The following is a 13,041-nucleotide window of genomic DNA, read 5'->3' on the forward strand; positions in this document are numbered from 1 at the left end:
GTAATGCATGTAGAGAGAGTGATTAAAATCTGATTACCTCGAAATTATGTTCAAGAATCCCCTCCATGCACACACTCATACATCACTCTAGTAACGTGTGTGTGTTTGTGTGTGTGTGTGTGTGTGTGTACGCAAATATGTTGCTAAAATGTTCCAGAATCGATATACGTATAGGAAGCCGTGTCTGTCTAGTGTAGAAATGGCGGTACGAGGCTTTACAGTAGACGCCTCCTTCCTTCTGTATTATCAGATTCATGTTTTGAGTCAGTGGTCTGTACAGCAGCTGATGCGGCAGTTGCTTCGTCCTGTAGCTTTAACCTTTAACCCGGGTAGATGAAGCTCGTGAGCCTCGTCGGGCAGTTCATCCAGGAGAAGGAAAACTGATTTAAAACCTCCGCTGCCTTGAGGGTACACTCGTCTATGGGAAAGGCTTCGGGATGAAACCCTGAGGGGAAAACCTGCATCCGTCTCCATTGCCAGTCGTCTCGCTTAGTCTTGCCGCTGGTAGCAGGTGGTCTCGGACGAGAGAGTGGGGTTGATGATGCGCAAACTCTTCCTCGCTTTAATCATCGCGCGAGTCATCAGTCATGCATCACAGGATGACTAGATGATCCTCGTCACTGCGACGGACGGATAACAAGAGCTTTAACCTGTCGTAGCTCAGTGGGCAAAAATAAGAAGGCTCCTTGGCACCCGTGTGGAGTGTACCAGTGTGTGTGTGTGTTGTGTGTGTTTCTGCAGCTATATTCGTGAGGACCAGTCAGTCCCCACTTCTTCAAGGGGCTATTTTAGGGTTAGCATTTAGGATTGGGTTAAGGTTAGGCATGTACTTCTGATGGTTAAGATAAGAGTCTTGGCTGGGGCATCCGGGTGGCGTAGCGGTCTATTCCGTTGCCTGCCAACACCGGGATCGCCGGTTCGAATCCCTGTGTTACCTCCAGCTCGGTCAGGCGTCCCTACAGGACACAATTGGCCGGATGTGTGTATGTGTCCTGGTCGCTGCACTAGCGCCTCCTCTGGTCAGTCGGGGCACTTTTTCAGGGGGGGGGTTGGGGGGAACAGCGTGATCCTCCCACGCGCTACGTCCTCCTGGCTCGGAGAATAGGGTAATTGGCCAAGTACAATTGGGGAGAAAAAGGGGGAACCCCACCCCCCAAAAAAAAGATAAGGGTCTTGGGGCTAGGGGGAATGCATGTAGGCAGTGAGGGTCCTCACAAGTACAGAAGTAATATGAAAGTGTGTGTTTATGTCTGCACATTATATAATGCATTCCTCCTCTGAGCGTATGCATGTGTTAATGTGTTAACGTGGCTGTGTGTTCAGGCAGAGACTCGAGCTTCCTGGCAGAGAGACAGGAAGAGAGTAGGAGGCCAGCAGCACTCTGCAATGAGCTGATAACGCACAACAACACTGATTCAAGCCTCCGCTAGCTTCTTTACGAGCCGGCTGTCCTTCACACGTATTTTCGCCGTGTAGCGCACAACGCAGCGCTCGTGTACTGCTTAAGACTCGCGTGATAAAGGTTAATCGCCACGATCGGACAGTTTTTTCAGCGTATTCACTAAGAAGGCGTGCGCGCTTTAAAGCCTCATGCTTTCCCTGTGTACGTAACCCAACACTTGTGTGCTATCAGACGGCGTTGTGTTGATGTAACAAGGAAAAGGGTGTTGAGCTGAGCGATCTGTTTGCTCGAAGCCTGGCTGATGTTCCTGAAAACCATTGAAGCAATATTTATCCACAGTGAGCGGCAGATGTGATTGGAAACATACACAAAGGCGGGAGCAGGTAGAGACAGGACTATTGACACTGTGGACAATACACACACACACACACACACACACACACACATGCACACACACACACTGATAAACACATGGCGGATAACCTCACGGAGCAGCAGGTTGGTGGATCTGCAGCCCCAAGAGCTGCTACATTCCGGCTAGCATAGCTCAATTAACATAGGTCTATTCTCTTGCCTACCAACACGGGGATCGCTGGTTCGAATCCCCGTGCTACATCCGGCTTGGTCGGGCGTCCCTGCAGACACAATTGGCCGTGTCTGCGGGTGGGAAGCCGGATGGATGTGGGTATGTGTCCTGGTCGCTGCACTAGCGCCTCCTCTGGTCGGCCTGTTTGGGGGGAATAGCGTGATCCTCCCACGCGCTACGTCCTCCTGGGGAAACTCCTCACTGTCAGGTGAAAAGAAGCAGCTGGCAACTCCACATGTATCGGAGGAGGCATGTGGTAGTCTGCAGTCCTCCCCGGATCGGCCGAGGGGGGTGGAGCAGCAACCAGGACGGCTCAGAAGAGGGGGGTAATTGGCCGGATACAACTGGGAAAAGGGAGGAAAAATAACCCCAAAAAGAAAAAAAAACAATATAGCCATCACCAGTATAAAGATGAATGATGCCTTTCATGGAAAAAAAAAAAACGTAGTCCACATATTTACTTTTGCTATGAAAGCGGAGTGCGGACAGGTCTTGAAAACAGGTTTCCAAAATCCTGTTTTGGTTTGAGCGGTGGGACGGCGGCGGATGGAGAAAGTGGACGGGGAATAGCTGAAATAAGGGTGTGCGTTTCCCCTTCTGGGCCTGTTCTCTGATGAGCCTTTGTCATGTGCCGAGAATGTCCGTGTGATTTCTCTCCCTTTTTTAGAGAAATCATCATCACGGGCATCAGCCACCAAGAGGCGTGAGCTGAAAATAGCTGAAGACCCGGGCCGCGGCGATGCCGGTGCACAACGGCGGCCCGGAGAGAGACTGCTCGGTTGTTCTCTACTGTTCTTTGTTCGCTCTCTAAAAGTCACAGAGTGGGTTTTTTTTGCCGCTGAAAGAAGCAGTGTTGTCCTGATGGTGTCTTGCAGTACCGGCTGGGTGGGTGTGGGTGGGGATGGGGGTGGGGGTGTGGGGGGGGTCTGTCTATTCGTCCTCTTGCCTTCTGTCCCAGCTGCTGCTTTTATGATGGTGTGTTTTCATAGCCGGGCGTGTAAACACCGTCGCGTCGCTCTCAGGCTTCTTACATGGTGATTTACATGAATCGAAGATATTCAAAATGTTCCTTGTCTGAGTTTTGCAGCAAGCTCTGACAAGAAAAATATTTTGAGAAAAAAAAGAAATTTTACATTGCAAAGAAGGATTTTTATTAAATATGTGGTGTTTTTAAATGCGAGGATAAAACATGTAAAAGGTTTTTCACACGCAAGTTAAACTGGTGCTTTGTCTGCTTCCACAGGGGATGGGGTTCGAATAAAACTCCAAAGAGATAATCTTGTAATCCTATAATCCCACAGCCCGCAATAGTTTTCTTAGCTAATTGGAGAATGAATAACGAATGGCTCCCAGTAGAACAGTTGTCGACTTGGGAGTGATGACAAGTAAGCCGTGCGTTGCAAAGCTGTTTTTTGTTTTTGCACGTCATCCTCCCAACTGCCGCGGCTTGTCTTTTAAACCGTGCCCAGAGACGGCTGAGAGAATATGTCTGCCGTCTCTGGAGGAATATGAACACATGCATATGTCCCCGGCTAGACTGAAATGCTGTCGGAACCCCCCCCCCGACCCCTCCACCTCCCCATTTTCTGCCTCCGTCTGAGCACCCCCGGAGATGAGTGGACTCCCCCCAAAAGCCGAACTGTTGAGCTGAAGCCTATTACATCCCAACGACCTTTCACCTCAAGTATAGGCCTGCACCGCGTTGTAACTCTCTCCGTACGCCGGCTTTGACGGGTCGCTTAAATCAAGCGCTTATTACACAGTGCTGCTGGACAGGATGGGCCTCCGGCTCCGTTTCACGTCGGTGCCGAGAGCACGGTGGGGGCCCATTACTGGGCTGGCCGAAGCAAAGACGGTTGTGCTTCACAGCAAATAGCGGTGAACGTACCAGGGATGGTTATGGAGCTTGGTTTTTTAACGACACAGCCGCCACACCCGTGTTGAGCCCAGCTGGAATTTTAGGCACTCAGTTCTGGATTTTTTAGTTCTTGGACGCCCCGGGCTGGTTTGCCACAGGGAGCTCCCTCTACTTAGCATGCCTGTGCATAGTCAAGCCACTAAATAGGTAATGCGGGCAACCTGCCTGCAACCCATTTCTCCTCCTTTTTTTTTTTGTTCCTGCTGTTTGGTTGCATTCGTTTTGTTTTATGCAACGCTGAAGTAAAAGCGCTAAGGAAAATGACAGTGACTGGCGATGCAACGTACTGTCCGGGGAACCTAAATCGGTTGATACCTCGGCTCCTTCTCTCCTAAGCCATCTATAGTGAAGTCCAGGTAGGCTGCTTCCTCACTGTTCAGAACACACTGGCTGTTTTAGTCTCAGACTTGCAATACACCAGTTCCTCCCAGATTTTAATATTTCATCCATGAGGTCAGACTGAGCCGGCCCACCAACGCTGCAGACTTTTAAGAAAGAAATGCATCAGCTTAACACTGAACTATTTCTCCATTATTACATCAGAAACAAGGACTTCAGGTCCTCACATTAGCGCATTATTCCAAACTAGAAAAGGCATGCACCGCCACCTTATAAACTTACCAGACTAGGGCAACTCTTCATTTATGCATTACTTTAAATATATTAGGCCCCAGCAAGAATACCTTGAGGCTCAAACAGACGCTGGCTTACTCACAGCAAGGTTTCTGTTTTCCTATGCAGCTCTCCCTAGCCAGTTACCTCTGCTAACATAATTAGATTTGTGACGGGACACCGAATGGCCAGCTTAAGTGTGATGCAGGGCCTCTAGATAAAGGCATTGGACCAACACACGACTATCGAACGTCCTAACTATGACTGGCAGAGCTAGGCAAACTCAACATTTTTACGGGCGTCCGGGTGACGTAGCGGTCTATTCTGTTGCCTACCAGCACGGGGCTCGCCGGTTCGAATCCCCGTGTTACCTCCAGCTTGGTCGGGCGTCCCTACAGACACAACTGGCCGTGTGTGCGGGTGGGAAGCCGAATGTGGGTATGTGTCCTGGTCGCTGCACTAGTACCTCTTCTGGTTGGTCGGGGCGCCTGTTCAGGGGGGAGGGGGAACTGGGGGCAATAGCGTGATCCTCCCACGCATTACATCCCCCTGGCGAAACTCCTCACTGTCAGGTGAAAAGAAGCAGCTGGTGACTCCACATGTATCGGAGGAGGCATGTGGTAGTCTGCAGCCCTCCTCGGCAGAGGGGGTGGAGCTGTGACCGGGACGGCTCGGAAAATAGGGTAATTGGCCAAGTACAATTGGGGAGGGTGGGGAGGGGGAGTGATTAGAACAGGAGCAGTACATGGTACATTGGCATAATCAATGTCTGTGAGCGATCCACAAACTGGTTTGACGTGGAATGATGTATGCAAAAAGGTACTTTGAGGGAAATAATGAACGAAGTACAAACTGTTCAAGGCCGATATCTGCAAACTATCTTTCCAGTTAAAAGAGCAGTTCTTCCAAGAAGATGAGATCAAGATCTGTTTCTGTGCTCTCTCACTATGTGACCATCTCATGAAAACAGTTGCTTTTGATTTGATAATAACGTGCAGCTGCTAAGTTCAGGGCATGTCACCAAATGAAGGAAACCAGTCGCTCATTTCAGATACAAGAGGAAGTGCTGACGTATCTTATGAAAAGGCCGTGTTTTGCAACATTCACCAAAAACCGCTGGGGAACGTCTCAGAAATCTTTAAAAATCAAATCTTTGGCAGTTTCATTCAGCAAATCTTGGTGAGCTCCCACGGTGCTCTGGGAACTGATTGCAGCAGTTGTAACAATATGTTGATTTCTGGATGCGTTTTAATGCTTGTGTCAAATTAGAACAAATTCTATTCATAATAAGTAAAACTAGCATGTCTTGGTTGACAAGAAAGCGGAAAAAAGACACTTTATTTTGTTATTGTACAGTTACAATGAAATGTGTTCTGTGCTTGTAACCCGTCCCATTATATGGGAGCAGTACACAAGTATGAATAAGGTGTGATTTGTCGATAGAAAGTAGAGTATTTGCATATTTACAGTAAGGAATGTGATGTACAATCAGGCAAACCTCCACAACTTACTTCTTTAGCCTACCAGTATTTCACTATGGTGTGTGTGTGTGAGAGAGACGAGAGAGAGAGAGAGAGAGAGAGAGAGAGAGAGAGGAGAGAGAGAGAGAGAGAGAGAGAGAGAGAGGAGAGAGAGAGAGAGGAGAGAGGAGAGAGAGAGAGAGAGAGAGAGAGAGAGAGAGAGAGAGAGAGAGAGAGGAGAGAGAGAGAGAGAGAGAGAGACCAACTATGTAGCACAATGTTGCTGTCATTTGGGGAGTTTTCTGCTCCTCTCGCATGTCTGAAGCCAGACACAGCAGTCTATAGCTGTGTTTAGCAGCTGTGTTAGCGCAGTACGAAGCGCTTGGGCACTTGTGTATCTGTGACACGATCTCGTACAGAAAGCACATTGTTATATCTACGCCTATACTGCAAAGGAGACCTGAACCTCTAGGGGGCATTTTAATTTGAATCAACAAAAATTGTACTTGTGATAAAATCAGTCATATACTAATCTGGGGACATCAGATGAGCTTTTGTCCACTTATGACTCAGTTGGTTGATTGTCAGCAGAAATGGAGGCAGTGGTACTCACAGCTCTCTAAGTAGGTTACCATCAGCTTAGGTTGTTGAAGGTGCTCTCTCTCTCTCTCTCTCTCTCTCTCTCTCTCTCTCTCTCTCTCTCTCTCTCTCTCTCTCTCTCTCTCAGCCCACCAAACACAGCGCCGGCGCCGATCATACAGCCCCCGCCTGACCAGAGTCTCCAAAGACATTCTCTCGAACACCACGTGATTAAACGACAGCCGAACCGTTGTGCGCCAGTCTCATTAGACCACGAACCTATCCTTCACCCCTAACCACTGCCTGACCTTAACCCTAAAACCATCTGCTACAACCGTGGCCGCCATCGCAACTGCGTGAGAACACACCCTTTGTATGCGACGCACGACAACTTCAAGTTCAAGTCGTGCGGGAATCGTAAATTGTGTGTTGGCCACGTGGTTTTCGAGAGACTGTCCGTGCAGAGACTCTTTCCGGTCCGACTGCGGTATGCAGACAAGGGGCGGGGCCAATTTGTGAGCTCACGTCCTGACGCGTTTCGGTTGCCAGCAAGTCAGTCGGCGGCCGCGGGGTTTTTTTTTTTTTGATTTACATGGTCCCGTCGATTGAGGCAGCCTCAGCCCCGCCGATCCGCATTGTATTCGATACCGGACTCGGGTAGGGGGTGTTTTAATGAGAGGGGATCCGTTCCCGGCTCTTTTAATATTATACAGCTGGACGGCAGCGCCGGCCAGCCATGGAAACATGTCGAGTCTTTGAGGAATTCTCCCCGTCTTTGTGAGATCACGTTTCGAGATTTTCTTCTCCCCCCCACCTCCTCTGTCCGGATAGCCCGCGAATCGATAATAATTGCCGGGGCACGTCGGGCGTATGAAACCAACAACAACAACAACAATGTGGAGCAGAAGCGATTTTGAGGATGGATACGAGTCTTTCAAAACAGGTGAGGGAGGCTGTGATAGAGGCGCAAGGCGAGCCGTGGCGGCTCACCGTTGCGAGGCTGCGTAACGGTAAACCTGGCACAAGGCGGCTGAAGCCAAACCAGCAGGACGCGCTGCCTCCGCCCGTCGTCACGTAAGGGCAGCGGTAACTAACCACGTTAACCAATCGTTTCGTGACGCGGCTCACGTCGAAAACACGCCGTAGATGTCGTGGAAAAGACCGGCTACAGTTCTCGTAGCCGAGCTCCACCATCCGAGGGAGATGCCTCGCCACGTTAAGGCCCGGCTCGGCAGTGTTCAGCACATCGCAGTATAACCAGGTCGCTGCTATGCATGGCTATAGATTGGTTCGCGTGCCGGAACGTCGTCATGGCGACAGGCGAGCGGCTCGGTTTTCTGCGTTGTTAGTGTTGAAGGCAGCCGGCGGTCAGAGTTCCTCCGCACGGGGAAGTGCCGAGGGTGAAGGATGTGGAAGACTCGCGGGGAAACGCGGTAGGAATGAGCGCTGCAACTTCCCCGGGGTCGCTTTCAGTGTGGTGGCGTGACTGAGCGTGGCTGTGCGTGGCGGTGCTGAATCAGACGAGAATTGCTTTGTCGTTCTTGTTCAAAGATGTCATTCTTTTGTCTTCTTTGTCATTTGGCACAGCCTCTCACAACAAGCTTTACGTTTCAGAATACTTTACTACGCAACTAATGTTTAGTATGTTTATCAAAGCAAGTTTTATCATCAAAACTCTATAAGGCTGACTGTGTGTGTGTGTGTGTGTGTGTGGTCTTGTTTAGCCATATTTGTGTGGACTATTTTGATTTATTTTTTTAAACCATCCATAATATTGGGGTCGTTTTTGCAATGCGAGGACATTTTGGCCGGTCCTGACTTTATCGAGGGTCTTATTATAGGGTTAGGACTTGGGTTTAGAGGCCAGACTAGAATTAGGATTAGGTTAAAGTTGGGTTAAGGTTAGACACGTAGTTCTGATGGATAAGGTCAGGGTTAGGGGCTAGGTCATGAATGTAGTCAATGATTGGTCCTCACAACCATAGAAAAGCGAACGTGTGTGTGTGTGTGTGTGTGTGTACTTGCTTACTTACATGGTAAGGGTATTTGGGATGACTATGAAACACGTGCTACCAACTCATCAGATGCTTTGGGTGTCGTAACCGCTGGACAGGCCGTATCCATTGCATTACAATGTCAACGACGTAGAGATCAGCAAGTAGGATTACAGCTCTGACAGCTCTCACATACATTTCCCCCTTTTGTTGAAATGGATTTCACCTACTGTCAACTTTACGCTAATCCTCCAGGCCCACTAGATTGTTAGGCTCCATTTACCAGTGACTTATCATCTTATTTTGATTAATTCTGTTTGCATGTGCCCTGTTGGCCATTTTAACCTATTTGATTTTGTCTAGATTTACAGATATTAACCTCATTCTCGGGAATTGGGTGAGAAAAAAAATCATGTGCAGTATTCATTATGGATAGATCAAATGATGGATGAGTCAGAAAAAGTATTCTTTGTCCTCTTTTGCATCTTTCACCCCCTCTTTCATTACTGATACAGGAAATGTAAAATTGTTCTAACTGAATGTTACACAGAAACTATGCCACAACACAATCTGACTGTAAAGAGTAAGACTATTTTGATTGATACATTTTTTTGTTTGAAATAAACTCAGGGTCTATTGGTGGTTGATGCAGAATGTAAATGTCTGAAAATTGGGTTAATAGTGTGAAAGTACATTCACTTTTTTCCCGTTCTTAACACCCATCTATTTAAGCCTTTGGGCTGTTGAGCCTCCATCACCCCTCAGATCGACAATTATTAAAAGTTGCACCATTTAAGATTGACATCCACCTCCAAAGACAAAGGCCTGTCTCATGGAGGAGGTTAAGCATAGTCAGGATTTGTTGAATTTGGGCACCAGTGCCCAGTCAGTTGTGATGTTTCAGCAATTTTCATGTTAACATTTAAAACTGCATTTTCATGTGTATGTGTGTTTTGGGACCCCCCCCCAGTGTATACAGCCAATTACCCCACTCTTCTGAACCGTTCCGGTCGCTGCTTCACCCCCTCTGCCAGGGAGGGCTGCAGACTACCACATGCCTCCTCCGATACATGTGGAGTCACCAGCCACTTTTTTTTCACCTGACAGTGAAGAGTTTTGCCAGGGAGATGTAGCGTGTGGGAGGGTCATGCTATTCCCCCCAGTTCCCCCTACTCCCTGAACAGGTGCCCCGACTGACCAGAGGAGGCGCTAGTGCAGCGATCAGGACACATCCACATCCGGCTTCCCACCCGTAGACACGGCCAGTTGTGTTTATAGGGACCTCTGACAAAGCCGGCGGTAACATGGGGATTCGAACTGCCGATCCCTGTGTTGGTAGGCAACAGAATAGACCGCTGCATGTGTGTTTTAACAGCTGCCTCTCTCTGAGCAAGGTTCGAATAAAGTTGCAGAAAAGTATATACAACTGTGGTGATTTCTTATTCATAGGGATTGAATTAAGAACAATGTGAAATAACAAGCACAAAGTTACACATAAGGCCACTGCATGTGTACTTAATGGATTATGTGTGTATTACTGTGTGAGGCGCATAGCTGATCTACTTATTGATGCTCATTGCCTGATTTTGTGCTGTAGGGGGAATGTTGCTTATGCCAGATATCTTCAGAGATCCTGCAAGATTCCTGCCTTGCAACAATCCAATCCCCTCAACATTTCATTTAACTGGGTTGCTCTCTCTCTCTCGCATGTGGATTTTCCTAACAGTCACTCTCTGTTTTGTAAGATGCAGCAGACTTTTCAATAGTGTTGGGGAGGAAATGAGCAAAACGATGAGCTGAATTGTCTCACATTTAACGGCAGGCCTCATATATTTTTCTGAGAGTTGGTACTAAATCGATCCAAACATCAAGGAGAACATTCTGTGCTTGCCAGTGTTAGATTTTAGCCAGCATTTCAAAAGGCTTTGGTATAGTTTGCTCCCTTCTTGGCATAGACTGATAACCTTCATGTTGTCTCAGCTCTCCTGTGATTCACTCTCATGATGGTTATTTTGGAGGTCTCCTAAGTGGATGAAGTAAATCTGTGCTGTTGATCCATCTGTTTTTGGTCAGTAGGAGGCTGCTATATGCATAAGCTAAAAAAACAACAACCATTGAATGGCTTATAGGGTTAACCCCCCCCCCCAAAAAAAATCATGGCTGTGCCTTTACATTTATCTCCGATGTACCACTTAGTAATGTGTATTTACAACATGCATACGAGATGAACTAGTTTTGGATGCTTTTCTTCGTTGAGGCCATGTAAGGTTTCTGACTTTGGATTAACCTTAATTAAGTCAGCCTGGCATGACTTCATGACTAACCTGACCTCAGGTTTAGCCTGTCAGACATACCGTTTCTGTCCTGGAAGTGTTATGCAACCACACACACATGCACGCACACACACACACACACACACACACACACACACACACACACACAAACAAATGTGAGCGCACACAAACATGTATGCAACACAAAAATGGTTAAAATCAAAAAGCTGCTTCAATTACCACTTTTCATGAACAGGGCATACATTACAATGGCAAACTTCTCAGTTGTGTTTGGATACAACAGAGCTGTGTTTGTGCGTTCTTGATGAATACTGAAGTCAGAGAATATATTACTGTAAGTGATTCATGCCATTGATCAGGCTTTTACCGCTACTAATTTTCCACTGCTGACGACAGATTTTCAGCACCAAATGTTGATTATCATATAGTACCAATCCACCTTTTTCTTCTTCTTTTTTCTTTTTTTGTATAATATAGCGGCTGTTAGTTTAAGGATAGCTGACCGACTCGGCTGAACTCCATCTGCCATTGAATTGGTTTTGATAGCGCAAAGCATTAAAAAAAAATCAAGGCCTCATCGCCTCTCTTTGATTTATGACATCATACATGTGACTGCTATCAGATTTTAATATTTAGGTAATTCTTTTGCCATTTTAGCTTGGTACCCCTCATCAGTATCCGTACTGATACATCCTGTTCACCAATGCAGCCAAATGAACTTGTGTGCTCATTCTTCTTGTCCCAGTTATTGATCGGTTCTTGGATGAAATCAGGGCACTGTGGTTTGCTGCTCTCTGTTCTGTTAGCTGGAAGTTTAGGATTATCTAATGAGCCTTTTTGACCGTACATCTTGTCACTGTGTCTGAGAGAGGCTGACTTTGGCCTATGGCCACTTATATGTGCTGCACATGTTATTGCATATAGGTTATATTAGATCATGTTTAATACCAAAACATTTAATCTTTTTTTTTTCCAAGTACAACTCCAAAATGACTTGGCTTATATCTCAGTTGATCTGCACCCTAGTGCAGCATTTCTGTCAGAGAAACTGTGTCACATTAGTGCGTTTGAATTAATCTGCCCCAGTCAGTCAGTCAGCCAGCCAGTAAATTAGTCTGCCTGTCAATTATCCACCCTACTGACCAAACATCCATTCATTGATTCATTTAGTCATTTAGCCTGCCAGACAATCACCCAGCAACCCAGTCAGCCAGCTAGCCGTCTTTGCAGCTGGTCCACCATTCATTAATTCAACCAATCGCAGTTATCTAGCCAATCAGCCAGCTAGCCAAACCTCATGAACCATCTCTCCATTTTCTACCCATGACAACGTGATGGACCAGGGAACATGAAGCTCCCTGGCTCAACATCACGCTTCACTCTGTAGTTCAACTTATATCTCCATCTCACTGGGCCCTTTGTAAAACTTCTGGTTTTAATGTATATGTAATGATGCTTCCACTTTATCTCTAATCTGGTTTATGTCCTTTCTGCTTTACCCTGTTATACGATTTTATCTTGTTATACACACAAATTACCCCCTTACCTTCACTCCACCACCAACCATTGACACTTACTCCCAGATTTACTAAAGGTTTGAGGTGGTGCCCAGAAAGCGACAAATCTTATTTAACAACAGAGTGCATCATAGTTTTTGCTTGTGTAAACTCTGGTGGACACATGACTCTAAACATTTCACGCTTTTTGCACATTCCATATGTTATTTTATCCTTGTCAGGTAAAAAAGAAAGAGCAAAACTGAACGAGGGAATTATGCAAATAATAACCATTGCACCCCTCCCTTATTTTTTAAGTAAAAGCCATTAATTTAACGCTGTGTATCATATTTTAACACCCAGTGAAAAGCATGTTTTATTTTAATCGCAAACATGGTTGCTGTTTTTATTTTTATGAGAGAGACAAAAGAGTATAAACAAGATGAGTTTCACGCTGTCTTTATCCTATTTAGATGTCTGAAGATGAGGTGAGGAGCAGATATAGGTTGACATGCCATGTGACTCTCTTGTGGAAGAGCTAACATGTGAATTGGACCCACAGACCAGATGGAGCCCTGTGATAGCTTCACTGCCCAAACTTTTGGCGACCATACACATCGTTTGGCTTCATAGTCTTCTTGTGCACAGTGGTGTACACCGCAGGGATGTCATATTTCCATATACAGCCCAGGCACAATCC

General features: G+C 46.7%; 1 protein-coding gene across 1 annotated transcript in view; it reads left to right on the forward strand.

Moving 5' to 3' along the window:
• The first annotated feature begins 7,166 nt into the window (after positions 1-7,166).
• Positions 7,167-13,041, forward strand: part of cep85l (centrosomal protein 85, like) — a 72,004-nt gene continuing 66,129 nt past the window's right edge. The window contains exon 1 of the mRNA XM_056294567.1: positions 7,167-7,500. Within this exon, the coding sequence (XP_056150542.1) occupies positions 7,428-7,500 (73 nt within the window). The 5' untranslated portion in view covers positions 7,167-7,427. The remainder of the gene's footprint in view (positions 7,501-13,041) is intronic.

The sequence above is a fragment of the Lampris incognitus genome, chromosome 15 (assembly GCF_029633865.1).
Source record: "Lampris incognitus isolate fLamInc1 chromosome 15, fLamInc1.hap2, whole genome shotgun sequence".
Taxonomy (NCBI): Eukaryota; Metazoa; Chordata; class Actinopteri; order Lampriformes; family Lampridae; genus Lampris; species Lampris incognitus.